General features: G+C 35.5%; 1 protein-coding gene across 2 annotated transcripts in view; it reads right to left on the bottom strand.

Moving 5' to 3' along the window:
* Nucleotides 1-21,239, bottom strand: part of LOC132122322 (pro-neuregulin-3, membrane-bound isoform-like) — a 154,833-nt gene that overhangs the window by 56,769 nt on the left and 76,825 nt on the right. For both annotated transcript variants that reach the window (XM_059532430.1, XM_059532429.1), the window contains exon 2: nt 7,980-8,112. In XM_059532430.1, the coding sequence (XP_059388413.1) occupies nt 7,980-8,112 (133 nt within the window). The remainder of the gene's footprint in view (nt 1-7,979; nt 8,113-21,239) is intronic.

The following is a 21,239-nucleotide window of genomic DNA, read 5'->3' on the forward strand; positions in this document are numbered from 1 at the left end:
ATATTCTGATTACTAAATCCCTACTGACCTCTGTTTTTGTCATGATCTTTGAGTCAAGTTATGACAGATGTCGTCTGTTTTTGGTTCGTTTTTGTGTTACGCATCAAGTCATGCGTTTTGCAGGATAATATTTGTGAATGAAGTGTCGCAGTGATGTCACTTGCCCATGGTAGTGAACTGTGTGGTGCAGTTTGTTAAGAAAGCTGATGTTGCGATTGTTTGTGTGAACTAGATTTTTGTGTATGAAAATCTAAATAATCAATTATTTTAAATTAAACTTATTTTTTGAATAAGGTGCTTCTCTGTTAGGTTTAGTGGTGTTACCCCTTTGGGTTTCGCCTGGTTTGTTTCTGTAGTGTAGTGAAAGTAGACAGAGCAGTTGCACTTCCGTGGGTTTAGGAGTCACCCATTTCTGGTTGCGTTTCTTTTGTGAATAATGGAACCACCATCAGTAGCCGCATGAAGACCGGGGTTGAGTTTATGTAGGCGGTTTGGTGTTTTGGATAGTTAGTTAAAGAGGCGCACCTTATTTTTATTTTTGTCCTATAGTTTGAGTGCTACCAATTTTAGCTGAGATTTTACGCACGTGGTTAAAATGTCTACAGTAGAGGAATTTATAGTGTCTCTGTCAGAAGAATTATTAGATCTATGCATAAAAGATCAGCTTTTTAAAATAGCTGAAAATTATGTTATTGATGTCAACAGTAATATGCAAAAGAACGACAAAAATCTATTTTAAGGAGTAATTAAATTGAAAAAAGATTTTAGCCGAAAAATCGTCTGTTTAATTTCCTGTGATTAAGTTCCATGTCGACTTCAAGTTTAACATTTGCACAGCAACTCAGCTTCTTTTTTAGGACGTGGCAGTTCTGGTTTTGATGTTGTGGAAAATTTGCGACTGGTGCATATTTCGTGAAAAAAATTAGACAATTTTTTTGGACTTTTTGAAAGCATTGGCGATTCATGTAGTTGGCCGGACGCGGCCCATGAATTGATGCTTCAAACTGTATTGATAGATAAAGCACAGGAAGTGTATTCATCTTTAACTGTGGAGGATATGTGAAAGTGAAGGCAGTAGTGTTAAAAGCCTACGAACGTGTCCCAGGCAGCAATTTAGAACCTGGAAGAAAAGAAAAATGCAGAGACATCTTGAGTTTGCACGTGACTTACAAATGGATTTTTCATGCTGGTGTTCTGCTTCTGAGGTCAGTGACTTTAATGGTTGTGCAACTTAATTTTCGAAACAATAAAAAAATTCTGTTCCCAATCGTGTTGCAGTTCATGTAAAGAAAAAAATCACAGACAGCAACTAAAGCAGCAATGCTTGCAGACGATCATGTGTTAACACACAGAGACATGTTTAAGTACTAATGTGTCTGACGTTTTTGTGTGCTAGAGTATGGGTCTCCAGTCTGAAAATAGAGGTAATGGTTCGTTTTACTTGCGATTTTGTCAGTATTGAAAGTCTGACTGTTATATGCTTAAACCTAATCCTTAAGCTGTGTTCAGTTCCTATATATTTCATATTTAAAACAAACAGCTGCACTGCAATTACATTTCCCATACATTTATTATTAAATCTCTTTTGCTCTTATAGCTTGCCTGCCAGGGATTATTATCCCTTCAGTACACGTGCCTGAGGTCACGACCCCTGATGTAGCTCATTTTTTTAATACAGTGTTTGTTTCGTCATTGGTTTCATGCATGTCAATCTCAGTTTTTCTATCTCAACATGAATCCTGTTTAAATAGACACATACTGCTTGTTTGTAGGGAAAATAGAATCTCAGCAGGACAGTTCTTTTCCTAGTGAAGCATCTGGAACAACTGCCACTGGTTTCTGCATTTGATGTAATTACAACAATAAAACATTATAATAAAATGTAGTTAGGTCCTGTAACGTCACGATATCTTAGGGCTAAAAACCCCAGTTCAACCATTTCTGTCCAGATAATCAGACTGTACCTCACAAGGCAGAAGTGTCCACTTTATGGTCCACCCATGGCTAAAAGACTGCATTGAATTCTGCTTTATTGCGTGTTGTAAAATTCATGCAGAGATGAGGGGGACCTGTCCTTGCTTGGTGTGGAGAGGTGGCTGTGTTGGGATCTCGGCACTCTGCAGCATAAAAGCTGACCTCCTTCACCCCAAGGCTCTTAAAGACCTGTTCGATGGCGCCCATCTGATTTGATTATTGAATGTTTATTCCCCTTTTCTCTCATTGTTAGTGCACTTAGACTGATTAATTATGCCAACCTCTCTCGCTGATGTCTCGTCTCACTCTGGGGAGAAAAACATGCACTCCTTGCTTCTTCCCCCTGTCTCTTTCTATCACTTGCTCCCTCAGTCCTCTCCATTCAAATCAAATTCAATTCAGATAGCACTCCATCTGCCATTACAGCCACTATATAATAACAACTACAGCCATGGTTAAACAGACAACAAATAAATAAGAACACCCATAAATTGAAAGAATAGTTAAAGTATGGTTTAACCAAGACAACTCAGTAAAACATAATAAGATTTTATGTGGGTGGCTTTACAACCACTTTACAACCTTCCTGTCTCTTTCTATACCCAGTTGTCCATCTCTTTTCTCATCCCTCTGTCTTTGTCTCAGCGTCCTCATTCTGTTACAAAGCTGCTGAGTTTGACATTCCAAGAGGTAACAGATCACTAGACCACCACTTATCTTTCACATCTGCGGTGTGAAATTCTTGACACAGAAAAAGCCCTTCTACCCAAATAAACCTGTGTCTGTGTTTAAACAGGCATATTTCAATTAAAAAGCTGTGAACTGTCTGTCCACTATGTAAGCAATCCATTTAAACACCCAGAATGAAGCACCCACAGATGTCCATCCTTTATACCAGCTGAGCAGCCAAAAGGGAAGGACAGTACCAGCAGGCACGCTGTCTGCATTTAGATTTAGCCACCAAGTTGCTGCCACCTGCCATGCTGTTCACGTGCCAACAGATTTTGTTTGTGATCTGTTCCATTATCTTGACAAATCCATATTTAACTGCTTACCTATAAACTATACATGTGCCAGTTTTTGTTATAATGCTGTAATGAACATACACTGTATTGATATCGTTGGCACTTAAAGGGTTACTTCACCATTCTTCTCCTCAGGCTACCATCTTCCGCCATTTTGGAAAGTACCCCAGAACGTAACTTGGGGAGAAGAATTGCAAAATAAATTATATTATGTTTTCTTTGCACACAAAAAGAATTGTCGTAACTTTTTTTAAAAATTGTGGTTGAACCCCTGATGTCACATGGACTATTTTACCGATGTCTTTGCTACATTTCTGTTCATTGATCGTGGTAATATCAGTACTTTCTATGGAGGGTCAGAGAGCTCTCAGATTCCATGAAAAATACTTACATTTGTGTTCTGAAGATGAACAAAGGTCTTACAGGTTTGGAACGACATGAGGGTGAGTAATTAATGACAGAATTTTTGGGTGAACTATCCCTTTAAATATACTGTGAAATGCATTATTAGACAGTTTTCCAAGTCTGCATGATATATTAAACCCATTTAAAAATCATAATAAAGCATAATGCTATTATGAATTCACAAACTCTACAATTCAAATAAATAAATATATGCAATGAAGGTTTAATAGCCTATGTGCTAATTATTTACATGCATGTTACGTACGTGCTTGTCAGAGCACTCCATTCACAGTAAATGTTACTCCACACTACTTGCCTTTGATACTTTATTTGAACAAACTAGTATTGTCTCATTGCCATTATATATGTATTTCAAGGAATCTTAAAGGTTATTGTTCCCTTAGGAGTATTTTTATTACCACAAAATATTTATTACAATTATTAGATTACTTGATTAATCATCAGAATAATCACCCGATTACTCAAGTACCAACATAATCGTACCAACATAATCGTTGGTACAAGCCCTAATTCTATATATGTTATTATCCAAATTGTTTCCATTTTCTATCAACTGGTTAAAAATTATGACACTATGTGTATGCCGCATAAAACTTTGGTTAGCAAAACAGCAGATGTGTTGAATGAAAATGCTAATTTATTCTGAGTTGGTGGCAGTGGCACTACAAAACTAAAGAAATGCAGCGGCTACCCTGGCTGCTCTGGAACACAATGCAGCTGGGCAACTTCCTGTTTCTGACACTTATTTTTTTTTCCACAGATAATAAAAGAAATCAAATAATTTCAGATATTTTATATCTAAATTATTCTTAGGTACTCGCTGTGGTGTTTATCAAACAGCACAACATTATTATTATTATTATTATTATTATTATACATCTTGATAAGGACTAAAACATGTCAGAAAATATTAAATCATGTCAGTGTTGGTTGACATTGACAATGTTCTGTATTATTGTTTTGTTCAGTTGCACTTTAAGTTGATGTGCTATATTTCAATGATTAAGTTTTATTTTGTTATTTGAGAGAAATTATTAAACTAAACTGTGGTTTATTTTTTAACCTGATTTTGTACTACAATTCAATACCTTAACAACTATTTCAGCAATTATCATGATATGAAAATTTCTGTAACACTATGCAACTAACCCTAAACTAAACCTTAATCTTAACCCTATAATATGTACGCTGTTAATTTAAAAGTAACTTAAAAGTATGAGTACACTGTAACACTAAAAGTGCAACCGAAATTGTATATAACCACATGTGTCTTTTGTCCCCCCATTCATTTTCCTTATCAGTCTCATCTGCAGCCTCTATTGTCCTACAGCAGAGACAATGCTAAGGTAGTTTGCGTAGGATGTTTATATTCTTGAGTGAAAATTAGTGTATTTATGCATGCCATAATTATATAGTATTACTTAGTTAACATCCTTCAGATTTTATTTGGGCGTTAAAGAGTGTACAAGGGTACATACGCCTTAAAGCCAGCGAAAAGAAGAGGAGACATCTTCCTGGATTAACACTGTGTGTTGAGATCTGACAGCTTAATCGCGACTGCTTTCTCGGTAAAGAGAGTGCTTGATAAGAAACTTGAAAAAGAGGATATCGTCATCATTAATATGATTAATTTTGTCAAGTCATATCCCTTAATACCCCTACCAGGGTCTCCAAGATCTCACTCCTGCATTATACATCTACGTCTTTATCATTTGTCTTCAGTGAAGTGCATCGAACAATCCCTCCTGTCAGATTTTCCTTGGCGTAAAATAGAAACATTCTATTTATTAATCCTAACAATGTAATTCTCCACTCTAGCTCTCTTTCTGCCATCCTTCTAGACATTTACAGGCAAATAACTGATAAAATAACAAAGCGTATTTAAAATGTAACTTTTAATTAACAGATACAACAATATATCACATTTACTTATCATAAACGTCCTCATCTAATATGAGAAACTAGGTTTTCTCATTACCAATTTTCACTTTATAAGTGCAATAAAGGTGATGGAAAACAATTCCCAATCGCACAAACAACAGATATTGGAGGCACCCTCTCTGTGTCGTGAACATTAAATTATAAATAGTTTTTATTAGAGCAGTACTTGGACACAACTCTTTATTATCTGTGTGCATATAATGAACACCGAAGATATGTTACCATGGCAATAACTGGGAACAACAATCCCATTAGTGGGATTGATTAAAGGCCAAATGGAAAAAAAGAAGGAGAGAAATAGCTGCAATATTATGGGTAAAACCTCTGATTATATTTACTGGTTGTTTCTGTACTGAACATTAGCCTGTGTTAAGCCTTTACCCTGAGAGAGTGGTGGTTATTAAAAAAAAAAAAAAAAAACAAAACAAAAACCTTATTACAATTGAGTGATGAAGAGGGAGGTCTGTCAAATGAAAAGGGGCTTGGGGAACAGTAAAGAAAACCACTGATAGGGCATAAGCAATTCTGCTTCTGTGGCTTCATTTGTAAAATGTGCATACGCACAGATTTGATCTTACTGTAGAGTGTGTGTACGCTAAAATCAATCAATGGCAATGTTTATATTTATAAAAAGTCTCTATACCGCCACTTCAGGGTCTGAGCAGGAATATACACTTTTCCTTGTGGCAAAGTCAGAGTGCTGCAGCTCTTTGAACATCTAAGCTGCAATAATAATAAAAGCGGTGTACGTGCAAGCACCAGATTCATCATAAACAACAAAGATGCAGTGTAAGAGATTAATTGTGCTGTGTAGTCAAATTTTTTGTTAACGGGAGTTTTTGCAAGATTAAACTGACCTTTTTAGTAGGCTGATGTTGAGAGTTCTTTACTCGCTTTCTGTACACAGTTTATTCCATGTTGTTGTTTTTTATTATTGAATTTTACAAGAAAACTTGCGAAGTCTTGATTTACTACTAATGCATAAAATAGAAAAAAACAATGCATAAATGCATCTCCCGACTGTTTTGTCTGTAGCCTATAGAATAGGCCTATGTCGTTCAATAACGGTTTTAATATATTCAGTTCAATAAAATTGTTAACTGTTTTTATTTATAACATCTGCTGCTTTGCTTCTTTCTTTGTTTTTGTCATTTACATTAGTTTTATTTGTATAAAATACACTATGTTTTTGTGTCAGTAAGTCTACATTAATTTGAGCAGCATTATAAACTGTAAATATAAAGAAATGTCAAATCACATGCAGGTTTTTTTTCAGACCGTTGTGTAATAATTATTGTTATTATGATATGAAACATCCAATTTTTTTTGTAAGGTTTTTTTTTTTTTTTTTTTTGAAGTTTTGAAGTTTTGAAAGAATTTTGTGATACTAAACTTTTAATTAGTTGGCTCTTGAAGATGACTGAAAATCTTACCTGAATAGTTTATTCTTAAAACCAATTGTTTTATAATTACTAGTATTGCTATTATTATTTCTGTTGTTTCTAGAAGTAGTCATTTTGTTAATAGTTAATAGAAAAATATAACCATACACACATTGTTTGTCCACAGAATAATTACACATTATTAAATAAAAAGCGTCCCAGCACGAACCTCTACCTCCGTCAGCAGGACTTCAGTTTCAGACTCAGAACTCGTTTAGTAATTCGGATATTGGTGTGTGATCTTTTATATGGCAATTATAATAATAAGGGGTGTTTAAAAGGCAGAGATCTGACACCAGACGATCTGTTGAACAGTTGAACTGGCTGAATAATAACACTGCTGCTATCTGCAAAGCCATAATTGATGAACTTTGCAACATTGACAGTTATTGAACTAAACTTAACCAAAAGTGAACTACACCAAGTTGAATAATGACACTATATTTTATGACATAATAATCATATAATGACTCAATATAGAGCTGCTTTAAAGCTTTAAAGCAATTTACACTGATATTTTCCCCATTCAGTGCTGTGAAAAAGTTTTTGCCATCCTTAAAAATGAAACCAGTTCTCAACATTATTTACAGCCCCTTTCTTGAGGAGTGCCATTCTAAGAAACTTTAAACCATTCAGTAGATCAGACCGTATAATCATTAATGACAGATTGTTTTATTTGCAGCAACATTCGTTGCTCAATGGGGAAAAAAATCCCTGCAATTATTTGTTTCAAGATAAGCTACTCATCTTTGAACGAGTTGGATGCATCAGACTCAGGTTAAGTCATTCAGCCATTCCAATGTGGTGGATCAGCGTTCTAATTATACCCTTGAAATGCTGGCTTTTAAAACAACTATCGCATGTGCCAAGATTTCCAAAATAGACCACATCATTCAGCATGACTTCTCCTTTCATCTCACATCATTGGAGTAATTTGCACTCTGTATTTTAGTGATTTTCAGCATACGTTAAGACAATCCAGTGCAGACAGCCACTACAGCCTTTGTTTTCTGTGCATTTGCGTGTGGATTAGTAACAAAAAGATAATAGATACTCTAAAAGAACCATAGAAAACAGATCTTGGAGTTTGTCATTGTCATTAAAGAAATGATAAAGATGGAAAACCACTTTACACACACACACACACACACACACACAGAGACAGACTCACCTGCAGTGTCTGTGTACACCTGCCACTGTTTCGATGATGAAGCACTCTCCCTCATTCAAACAGAAGGCCATCTCCTGACTGTCCTGGCATGGCTTGAAGAACTCCGAACGTACGGTGGAGGTTGTGGGGGCAACTGCATTTGAAAGAGACACAGGAGGGCAAGAAAGATTAGGGGGGACAGAAAGAGATTAATCAAGATTAAATAGATTCAATTTAATGAATCAAACACTAATAATCCATCAATTTCCATAATGTCTATTCCAGTGATAAAATTACGTCTGAGTGATTTCTCAATATTATGGCATGAATGGTGTTAATCGAATCACACGTTCAAGTACGATGGTTTCACAATCACTCCACTGATTTCAAATGAGCCCATGTGAGGACCAGAAAATATTCTAGAATCTATTATAGAGCTTATATAGGGTATAAGGGTTTAATGACACAGGCCATCAGAGATAATAAACCTCATGTAATAAGCTTCAACATGGATTTTTCAGAAGACAGCTTTTACTGCAAAAATTTATAGAATTACACATCATATAAAAATATTATTAGCTAATATTATATATATATATATATATATACACACACACGTGTGTAAAATATATGTTTAATAAAATATTTATATTGTGCAATAAAATTTTATATTTAGTTGATACTGTATTTTTTTCATACAAATATTATGCGTAATATGACTAATATTAACTAAATAAAATAACATATGACTGAGACCCTGTTTGAAAAATCCTGAGTTACATAACTTTTTATTCTAATATAGTATTGCACCATAATTTCTGCAAATACAATAAACAAGCTGAAACAATGCCCACTCACCCTCTTATAAGAAGCTTTGGGAATTCTGATTCATTGTGAAGAAACAGTTTGCTCTGATTGTTCTTTTAAACTAACCAGGATAAATCATACACATATGTATGTCTGCTTTATCACAGAATATATGTAGCACTTAACAAGAAGGGGACCATAATGCATTGGCTATTTGATATATTTAATTAGTGCTTAATTAGTAATATATTTAATTATTTATGAACATAATCAAGACTCAAGTATAATGAATCAGAATGCTGGTCAAAGCTAAATAGCCTACATTATCTTCATGTAGTTCTCTGTTTAAACTGCAGGGATAATTCACATAAACAGGACTGCTGTTTATAAAAGACAGCCTACACCTTTTAATCAAAATCAGAATAGGGCTAGACTAAAGAATCCGGTTCCTCTGACGCTTCTTTCAACTGACTTCAACATGGACATCAACATCTGCTCTGCTGTTAGCAGTCATTCTGAATACAAATCCAAGGCCTGCTGCACTTGGTACATGTTTACACAGTCATACCGCCACCAACCGTGTCCATAAGCAGAAAACAATGCACTGAAAGCATGCATACACATAATCTTCCAGACATCTGCCACACGATGAAATAAAGCAGAAGCATTCAAAGACTTCCATGCAGTCTGCCTCTGCCAGCAGAGGAGGCAGTGCAAGCATGCGTCCTGGTCAAAAACAAGGCAATCCAAATAGCACCAGACACCTGCAGTAACACAGGAAAGGTCAAATCAATCTGTTGTTCTCACGTATTGATGGATGAATCTTGGGTCACTGGTGCAGAAGACGATGACAGATTCGAAAATTGTTGAAACGAATAAAAGAGAACAAAGATCCGTCATTCGTTTGAGAAAGCTGCGATGGATGACTCCATTACGTGGAGTCACGCGGTAGCCAAAAGCAACTGCTTTGCACCATAAACAATACAACAGCACCAAATGCCTTATCCTAGCCCTCAGACAGCAACCGACTGGATTTTTCATATCCTCTTGTTCAAGTGTCCATAGAAACTGAGGGTATTATGACTCAGTATAAATCAACAGAGAAGCATCGATCAAATGACCATTGATCTGCACATTTTCTTGTTAAAACAGAGGATTCTGTTGGGTAGATTATTAGTGTCATTTTTCTCCAGAGTGGCGTTTCAAACCTGACTGGTATACTGCTGCTGACTGGCCAGTCGATCAGCAATCAGCAGTGTTTACTGTGTGACCCAGGGCTACTTATGGACTGATCTCTCAACACTACAGCTCTAATATAGGTGCTCATAAAATCTGCCGTATTGAGCCCATCTACAGGCGATGACTGGCGGAACATGCAATAATCATTGGCCAGGACTATATTAAAAAAATAATAATAAAATCCTGTATAATAAACACATGATCTCAAGGGGGTGGCGGAAGTGCTCGGTGAATTAATTAACATTGCAATCGATGCTCTGGGATTCAGAAGCGCTATTAGCAATCAGCTTCATTTTAGAAGCGATCATCGATGAGTTTATTAAATCAAAGGTACAGAATGCCTGCAGAGACAGTTCTGAAGCATAGCACCCACAATGCATGCTTTATTCTTTTGCTTTCTATTGACAGGTTATTGAAACAGAACGGAAACCCAGAGCACGTGGGTGACGACCCCCACCATCCAGCCTAATTAAGTCTACAGGGAAGTAATGATTTCCTCTGCCCACAACAGGCTTTGCTGTAAAGACAAACTTTTACAAATGTCACAAAATCTAACGTGGCCAGATATTGTACAAAGAAATGAATAAAGACGACTACCCAGTCCCATTTTGTCATCACCAGTTGAGGCCATCAGAGGAAAAACGAGTGCATTCACACTGTGCACCTGCGCTGTGGGACTCGAGAGTGCTCTCTGCACATCAGACAATGTGGTTTCATGGGCAGCCAGCTCTTGCATGACATGATAATTGCTCAGCTTCTGGTTATTTAGTGATAAATTCTCCCTTCTTGTTATTTCCAAAATGGTTTGTCATAACATTTGATTCATCCCGGTTGCTTTAAAATTAGCCTATTTTTGTCTGGAAGGCAATCTTCACAAGTAAGTCCCTTGATAAGGTGCATGAAACAGTCTTGCAGCAGTTCAAAATTGAATCAGAAATCCCTGTGGGTTATTCATCTGAATAGATGATATGTGGTGAGCTAATGCACAAAAATAATGTGCATCCTTCATGCATGCTGAACAAGGTAAATATATGAATAAATCCTGCAGTGGGAGCTAATGTGAATCTGCACCTTATAATTTAAAGTACTGGAGTTCAATTACAGTGAAGATTCAGTCAGCTAACAATTAATATCAGATCATTTATTTTATATGCATTAAGAGCACTAAGTAAGCTCTTTGAATCTACTGCCACTAAAACAAGAAAACACAATTTATCCACATTCCCATTTTGTGTATTTTTTAAGAAAGTAAAATGATGAGTAGGCGTCTAGAGTTTTTAAAATGAATTGTTTTCTGAACTTTTTAATTTAAATGAAGAGTCCCACTAAGCAAATAGCTGAAATGAATCAGATTTTCTATGCTTCATGTGGAAGAGAGAAAGAGTAGGAATGTTAATGCATTAGTTTAACACCTTAACTACACAACCCTAAAACCGCAACTGTCTATATGTGTGAACGCGTATATTCTGAGCCAGAAGAGCAAAAATATTTATCATAGTAGTCGGCGAGACCAGGAGCAAATGTAACAAACAACATTTCTTCAGTTAACAGTGATGACACTTTTCAGCACATGCTGTATGCTGTATGTAGTGTTCTTTCTCTGAGCCTGAGAAAAAGAATCTTGTCGCCCTATATAAAAATCTGACACCACTGCTGTCTAATGTTTGATGCCTTCGAGTTTAAACATGCGTCAACCGATAGGTTGTTGGTTAAATGTTGCAAACACTTTAGCTGGTAGCTAGTTGGGAAAAATGCAACAACATTAGTTCTGAAAGGAAAATGTAATAACTGAACTGAAAGTGTTTTTAATGCATGATTAACATAATGATTAACATAATTTCATTAAAACTATCAAGAGTACTGTTCTAATTCAACAATTACTTTTAGTAAAAAAGACTTTTCAAATAATAATTACTTAGGTCCATCTATAACTGTACACAAATTATTTCTGACAGCTAAAATATAAAGTGTCAGAATAAAGGAGAAAACTGTTCAGTATTATATTAAAGCAGTGTGATATCAGTTGTTATGTGAGGTGAAGTGGACAATCACTGTGATAGGGAGAATTGGTACTCTTTTTCTACACACACACACACACACACACACACACACACACACACACACACACAAACTAAAACACAGCTGATATATTTGTATTAGCCTGAGAGTTCTGAAGAAAAATGTAAAAAAAAAAAATTGAAGCACAATTGCCTTGGTCTTCCCCTATTTACAGCAGATTAGAATTGTTCAAGTAGCTTTGAATACGAGAGCAAATCATACGCTGTTTTTCCACTAGCCAGTTCTGCACACAATGTCTTGTATTATGTACAGTAATCTATGTAATATAGCAGTTCAACAACTGAGCTGTGAAAATAATCAACCAATTTAAAAATCGCAGCAATCCTTAACACTAATTTACAATTCCCTGGCGTTCTCTTTTGGTTTCTAAGTCCCAAAATGCCCAAACTGAAGAGATGAATGGGAAAAGGATTTAAAATATTAAAAGAACATAGCTATTAATCACCTCCATATATCTGACAAACCATGCATATTCATGTGTAAAAACACACATGCTTCTGTCACAGCAGAGACAGCCATGCACATGTACATTTGTATCATTTTCCTGAAAGCCTTCTTGTAATCACCCTGCTCATTAGTGTGCTTATGCGCTGGCATATCTCTGGGGAGACACCAGAATGAGCAGAGTTCTTCTGTGCTGTTTACTGCACTGCACATCAAACACTGCACACACACAGCGCTGGAAGGTCTTCTGGGAACCTGGGCTTAGCTTTCCCATCATGCACCACTGCCCACTGCCCTGCTGCTCTCTCCTGAGTGGTGTAGTGAGGCAGGGAGTCTGTGTCTGACCACTGAGCGTACAGAGCTTCTGGGATGCAAGCACCGCAGAGAAGCCCTGGCAATTCTGTGGTGCTTTGCATATTTTGAATAATGTATGTCGATAAATTAGAATAATTATGTAGGAATCTGGTCTTCACTAACAAAAATAGATATTAAGAGCATATTTTTGTGGGTCAAGATCTTGGATTATACAATATTTAGTTCTCGCCCTCTAATTTGATTGGCCAGTGGCATCCAAGGATGGCTGATATACAGTTCAAAAGCACTGGGACATTTTGCCGTCTGTATCACTTCACTCATATACTGGTTAATAGTATTCCAGAACAGAGCATGTAGGGCTATGAAATATTATACATTTTTTTCAGATTCCTTTTTTTTTTATTTTACTGAATTCCATTATTTTGTGTATTTCTTTTTTTACATTTTAATTTTTTTAGATTCTGTTTTAATACTTATATTACATTTTAATAATCATAAAGCATGTCTAATTAATTGAAATCATGACACTTACAATATTAAATTGCAATTTATTAAAAGTTCAACAGATTCGTTTTTTAAAGGTCATAAAGGTTTATTCTTACCAAAGTCTGTTTTCCATTAATTTTCTTGATTCCATTTTAATGGTTTCATTAAATACTAATAATCAAAATAATCTCTTATTAATTTATTTAAAAAATACTTTTTTTTTTTAGAAATACTATGTTGTGTATTTAGATTTTTCTGCTAAATAAATTCTGGTAAATAATTTGTCTGGTATTTTTTCCTTTAAAAATTATGTTTTAATAATAATTTTATAATTATTAGTAGTATCATTACATTAAGTAATATTTCTGTCATGATTTCTTCAAGTTAAGAACTTTTATTTTGACGGGGTTGCTGTGAAGACCTTTAGTTTTCTGTTTTTATATGATATAATAACAGTTTCACTCAAAACAAACTTAGAGCAGTTCTAGAGATTATATTTATGTGTTCATATACTCATATATTGAGGCGGCAGAGGCTGTGTGCATCATGTGCACTTCATATGTACTGTATAGTAAACTAAACCGCACATCTGCGCCATTCATTCACGACACGCAGAACATGCAGGATTCATATTTAAATGGTATTTGTGTGGCTTAATATTAATGAGTAAATGATTCATTGACTCACTCTAGGACAGTATTTTGTTTCATTCCTGAATGAATCAGTGATCTGAACAAATTGGTTCAGTAAATGACTCAATGACTAACTCCATCCTACATGAGTCAGTGTTGACTCTCCCATACAATCAGTCACCTGTTAAGTGCTGGATAACTCAGTGTGTTTAAACACAACATTTTAGACTAGAATATTCAGTGTTTCACACCATTTACTGGTGTAACAGTGTATCTTACGGAAAGAATGACTGAAAATATACTGTTGGACTGTTATATCATCTTTCTTGGAATGCTGTTCAGTTATATTTGTCAAATTCATCAAATCTGAGAAACTAAATGTTGTATAATTTTTAATTATAGGATTAATGCTGCCATGTGGTTACTTAGAGATAAATTAAATGAACTCTCTGTACGAGTTGATTTATCTCTTATGCATTTCACTATGTTCAGGCCAATGACAGAAGTCACCTATGCACATGCTCACCTTTGATAGCCTCCACCTTGCTTTTACCTCTCACACCTACCCAGTGGGGCCACCTGTCATGGACAAATGGAGGTTAGTGGGGGGACTTGTGCGCAGAAGCGTATGCCTTTACTGTCAGAGGGATGGCGGGCAATGAATGCTTCCGCTTACTGACAGCTCATGATGGCTGTACACACAGACATCTGTCACACAGTAACAGCACGCCCTGTCCTTCACCGGTCAGGATGACAGGCCATTGGGGCAACTTTCTGCAATAAGCCTGTTTTCTGAACTCACAACTAGTATTGGGGAGTGAGAACTGATTACATTTAAAATAACAATAAAATACTGAAGCTCAGTGGTCTTCATGACATCCGGTTTTGTTAATGGATCCTGAATGTATCCATTCTTTCTCCTCTGTGGAGGGAACAATGCACTAAAATACTCTGACAGTGTTTCCTGCACAGCAGGACTGTGCTGATACCAAAAATACAGAACAATAAATCATGTTTTAGCTGTGCTGAGGCTTTCAGTCGGAACTGAATGTGATGAAAGTAATACTTCATGTACTAAAATAATTGTTAATGCAACTGTGAAGTGTGTAGGTTTTCATACTGCATGATAAAATATTTGCACTATTGAATTTTCGATCTATAAAAGTGCCTTTTGACCAGCCCAACATGGCAACATTGACTCAACCATGAGGCATGAGGTCTATTGGAAATAACCTTATGTTTGGCCACCCAAGCATGGGGCGTATTAAAATCAGTGATTCTTATGGAAACTTGTATAAAATTCCATCCCTACTTAACCAACAGGGTTTTTATACGTGAGAAAACTGCAGAAAGCCAAACTCACAATAGGCTACTTTAACAAATAGAGATAAATGATGAGTACCAGTGATCGCCTGAAACACACCGAGGTTATGGATTAAGTATATAGATCTGCTAATGCCTTTAGTGTTGCGAGAGAATTTTTACTCTGTCCTTTGAGCATTTTCATTATGCTAAGCAAATTAAAAGCTTTCACCTCTGAATTACAGTGAAGATGAAAAAGATGATTTAGTTCCAAAAAGGACGAAGCTAGAGAGTGCTACAGGGCTTACTTTTGTAAGACATGATGCTACCGAAAATCCTCTTTGGTCATGAAAACAGCACATTTTAATCCACTATGAAATGAACATTTTCTTTCTTTCTTTCTTTCTTTCTTTCCTTTTTTAAAGTAAAGCACCCTGCCAATTTTTCATTTAGATATTCCTGCAGTTTAGAAAGCTCAGATGACAGCATGTATGAGGCTAGCAAAACTGTAACGAACTCGTATAATGGATCGCTGCGCCAGCACAGCACCTTTACATATCAGATAGTTGAAGTTTCTGAGTAAACAGTGATTTTTCGCGCTGCGCTTGCATTAACATCATCACAATGGATCTACTGGCCTGTCTCAATGTAAGAGGTCAGAAGTAGCATATTTGCTAAAGCAGGGACAGTTGATATTGAACATTAAGGAAGTAGGAAAATCAGGATTGAATGGAATTGATGTACATTTTTTGCATTCAGTGAAAACCTTTTTGATAGATACCACAGAGAATATATCACAACATGCCTTCTACATTGGGTAAATATATAAAGATGCTGCAAAAGTTCATTACAGCTGTCTAAAATGACCATAATTGAACAGGAGAAAACAGAGGGAAGACAATTTGTTGCTCTGTTAAGAAGAGGTGAAAGAGACTGATGACTTCCCCTGAGAGGAAAAGGAGACTGACTCATTAAATACCCCTGCGAGGCGAAGACAGGGAAAACTTAAGACAGATTAATGCCAGAAACGAGACCCATTACTGCTCTGAACAGGAAAAAAAAAATCAGACAGAATAACTCTTAGAAAAGAGTGTGATGTAGAAAGGTGAATGGACTTGTCTTAGCACTTCCTCTGGAAACAATGACAGCCATGGCTGAACAAAGTGTGCCTGACTAAATGCAAGGGCCAATTACAACAAAACTAGTGGCCTGGAGGAGTTAAATAAGAGTCAGCCATGCCAAAAACATATTCAAAATACAGAATCATGATGAACTGGACAGAGAATGAATCTAAATGGTTTTAAAAACATCCTTAATTAAACGAGATGTCTCACATGCATTAGTATAACATAAAAGGCAAATTATGTGCTTTCACAATCTCCGCTATGATAGTCCATAAATGACTTTAAACTGCACAATTTTAAATGGTATGAATTATTAAGCCTTCCATTCATTAGCAGGAAACATCTTACAAACATCTCCCAACACCACCAAAAGGGTTCTTATGTTTCCTGAATAAAAGAAAACAGATGATATAAAAATAGATGATGTACAGGCTCTAAAAAGCTATTAACTTCATTACCTGTTGACCATGTGACAGAAACAATAAGTGGTTTATAATGTGATGAATGTATAAATAGAAAGCAGCAATGAATGTATGAATGAAGCTACTATCTTAACGTTTTATTATAGATATGTCAACTTCTTAAATCTACAGTTGCAATCTCAGATGCCCCCGAAACGAAGGCTGTTAAAAAAGCTGGCAATTTAATTATGCTGCACTTTGTCTTAGTGAAGTTCTAAGGTAGTACTGTACATGTTCTTCATGGTGAAGACAATCCCAGAGTTTATTGTGACAAGCTCAGTGAACAAAAAAAAAAAAATTCAAAAATGCTGAACAGGATGGGAGAAATGGTGATTAAAAAACATATATTGTATCCAGTTCCATTGAGAAGCTCTGCACTAAAAATACATAATACATAATTAAAATGGATAATAAATGGATATTAAAATGCATAATTAAAGGGATAATTAAAAGCATAATTAAAATGGATCATTTCACCTTTTCAGCAATATTTGTTGTTGTGTTTTATTTTTTTATTTTTTTTATTTTTTTTTTGGTTATTAGAGTATTTCACCAATAGCTTTGCAATAAGCTAACATCAAGCTCCTTATAAGAAAGCAGTCATGTAGATAGCAGGCTTGTGAACTGTTCAAAATTAACTTGATAATGGATTTCAAATGCTAATTCAAATCCTGAATTTGTGCTTATGTGGTGAACATGTTGCAAAACTGCAGCCAGAATTTCAATGCAATGAATATAAATTAATTCCAAGTAATTAATAATACTTTAGTACAGGGACCAATTCTCACTATTAACTAGTTGCTTATTAACATGCCTATTAATAACATATTGGCTGTTTATTAGTACTTGTAAAGCACATATTCTGCAAGACCATATTCAACATCCCTAATCCTACCCAATACCTTAACTTAACAACTACCTTACTATTAATAAGCAGAAAATTAGGAGCTTATTAAGGTGAAATTCATAGTGAATGGTTTGTTAATGGCAGAAATTGGACCTTAAAATAAAGCTTTTTTTTTTAGATAGATAGATAGATAGAACAGAGCAACTGAGTACAGGTACAAAATTCTCTGTACTTGTCAAACAAAGGCCATTAATTGATATTTTATAGCACATTTTCCTCGCAATGTACTGATTTCCTGCGGCAGGAACACAAGCATTAAAATCCTTGACACTAGAGATCTAGATTACACACTATTGTCTTTTATGAGGTTTTTCTGCAAAAGACAACAAACCCAGGACCCTTTAGCCTTCCCAAGTCTCCTGATGTACTGCAGATTTGGCCAGTTATTCATCATTTGATCTGCTTAAATCGCACTGCCTCCCACACTCTCAAAACGTCAAACTGATTCATGTATTCATTATCCAGTGCCGAGGATGCATGCTTAAGCTCGCACACTCTCTTTCTCTCCTGGTCCCTATATCTCACTATTCTTATTCGTCTTCTTCTTCCTCCTCCTTATCTCCCTCTGTCTCTTGTTCTTCCATGCTCACATAAAGCTACTTTATGTTTCTGCTTGGTCTCATGTTTCTCCATAAGAGGAGGAGTTATAATGAGCCATGTCTCTGAATACACAGTAGATAACAGACTTCTCCTGCGAATGTAACCGATAAGCTTAACCAGCTACCGTATTGAAGCCTTATCAAAGGCAATCTGCTGCTTTTCACATGTATCTTGGGTAGAGCTCCTAACATACTGCAGCACATGTTTCTCAGACTTCACTGGGTGTTTGACCAGAGTAACCTTGGCGATAAGAGAACAGCTGCAGGTCTGATCAAGGATAAAGGGGAGTTTCCTTTGAGCTTGGTGTCCTCTTGCCTCTCCTGTCTCAAGCACCCCATACCCCACCCCCCACCCCCACTAACTCCTGTCCTGTAGAGGAAGTGTAGCTCCGTCAGCTTTGCTGTGAGCACAGCTATATTTAATGGCCAATGAAATATTTATCCTAAAGCTGAGACACAGGAGGATGTGCAGAGCCAGCATAAATGGAGGGGGACTGAGATACAGGAGAGTGAAAGAGAGACGGGTTGAGGAAGTGCAAGGAATGAGGGGTCTGGATTGCCTGCACAAAAAAAAAAAATCTTTATTTTAAGCTTCAAGATGATGCATTAGCGTAAGGGCTTGCCTGTCAGGCGCTTTGACAGATACATGTGTGCATCCTTGGTGCAAAAAAACTTTGTTAACGGTCATAATCTTATCTGTAAATGTCACACATTTCACACAAAAATTTTAATTTTGGCATTAAGGCCTGCCCTGACACTCTGTGACTGCGTTGTTGAAATCTTTATTGAAAGACTGCGTTAAACAGAGGAACACAGAGAGGCGAGGGAGACAATATTCAGCGCAAAAACATTCATTGTGATTAAAGGTCTAAAAGTCAACATGCAGTAACATGTAATTTATGAGAGTAGGAACTGTGAAGGGACAGCAGCGTGTAATTGTCTGAATATAAATATCAGACGCTTTTACAGGATAAAGAAATTACAGTAAGAGGAGACTGACTGTGATCAAAGTGCACGCGTTCCTGCAGAGCACTACTGTGATATTATTTGTCTTAATTATCTTTATTATTTTATTTTTTGATCTAGAGATTTAAACTATATTTACTATATAGCCTACAGTGATTAACAAATGTGTAAAAAAAAAACATTATGTGAGGTTTTTAACCAATTTTGTAAGGTCTGTGCCACTGCTGCTCTTAACTAACAGTATTGGTAATTACCAAAATAATTTTTTAGCTTTCTGTATTGGTTAAACCTCCAGTATGCATAGGCTCTTTAGTTACATTAATAGGCTATTTCTAATGCTATAATATAAGATAATTATTGCTGTTATCTCTGAAAGAAAGGCAGAAATAAATTGTCAAGTGTTTTATAGTGTTTTTTATTCAGATACCCAATTAGTCAAAGAGTACATAAAAAAGGCCAGCAAGAATATGAGCTGTTAACAAAGGCAAAGGAGGTCATTTTTGTTATTATGTGAATAAATACTATTTAGTTGTTTCAGTTTATTCGTCCAAAAATCTTTTTTTTTTTGAAAGATTCCTAAAATATTTGTGTTTTGTCTTATGACAAGTGGTCTAATAAATTGTTAAGCACTGTATGTTTTCATAGTAATTAGTTGGCACATTTGTTTTAAGGACATTGGGCAGAATGTGGAATAGTGTGTTTTTGTCAACAAAATTAAAATAAAGAAAATAGGGGTTTAAATCTGATTAATCGATTAATCGAAAAATAATCGACCAACTAATCGATTACAAAAATAATTGTTAGTTGCAGCCCTACTAACCCACAATATCAACCACAATATCCAACATTTTATATTGTGTTTGAGTGTACATTATGTGTGTTAAGTTACATTGTGTTTAATAGAATCCTGTGAGGGAAATAACATTTAAACTGAATGACCAAATCATTTGATTTGCTAACACATCATAAATACAGAAAATTAAAGGAATAGTTTAATAACATTCAAAATTAAAATTGGCTTAAAATGTATTCACCCTCAGGTCATCCAAAACATAGATTCATTTGTTTCCTAATTGGAACACATTTAGAGAAATAAAGCACTGTTTATAAGTGAAAACAGTTCAGAACAGTTCTAAATAATATTTTACCACAACTTCAGCCTGATTGGTAATTATGCCAATTTTTTTTTAATAAAATAAAATAAAATAATTAAGTAATATTAATAATTTCACTTACATTTCATGTGTCTCTTATTTCATCATAAGCTCTTCATTAATGCTATCTCCTTGGTACCGTAGGACACTAACTTTAGCATTTTTTGGCTAAAATGATGCCATAGCTAAGGAACAGTCATAATATGCGTCGAAATTCATAAAACAACAACAGCAACAACAACATTTGAACACAATTCTGTTTGAAATGGTTTATAATTATTTCACACTAATATAATAATTTAAAATATCATAATTTAAGCAATAAGCCACTGGAGAATGTGTGGTACAGTGATTTTACTATAGCTAAAGGCTGTTCTTATGATTTTACAATAATTTCGAATTAAAAATATCAATCTCTTGGACATAAAAGCGCCTGTAGTTGAAGAAACACAGAATTATGGATTCAAATACATTTTTTGACAGAAACCAGTGGTTTCTTATGCTTTCCCCCAACCAGAGCATCTTGATTAAATGCCCAACATGATTTTGTGAATCAAAATACTTTGTTGGTCCTGGAAAAATTCTTTATCGAAACAATCAAATCCTTAATCCTAACCTTAAACATAGCCCAAAATATCACCCCCTCCCTTAAATTTGACTGGTTGATTCAACTACCAACAAGAGTGATTCAGGAGCATGTCCTACTTGGTTAAATCACATTAAGCTAGATAAAAAATACATATCCTTTTGAATTTAGAAAATCAGG

The sequence above is a fragment of the Carassius carassius genome, chromosome 40 (assembly GCF_963082965.1).
Source record: "Carassius carassius chromosome 40, fCarCar2.1, whole genome shotgun sequence".
Lineage (NCBI taxonomy): Eukaryota > Metazoa > Chordata > Actinopteri > Cypriniformes > Cyprinidae > Carassius > Carassius carassius.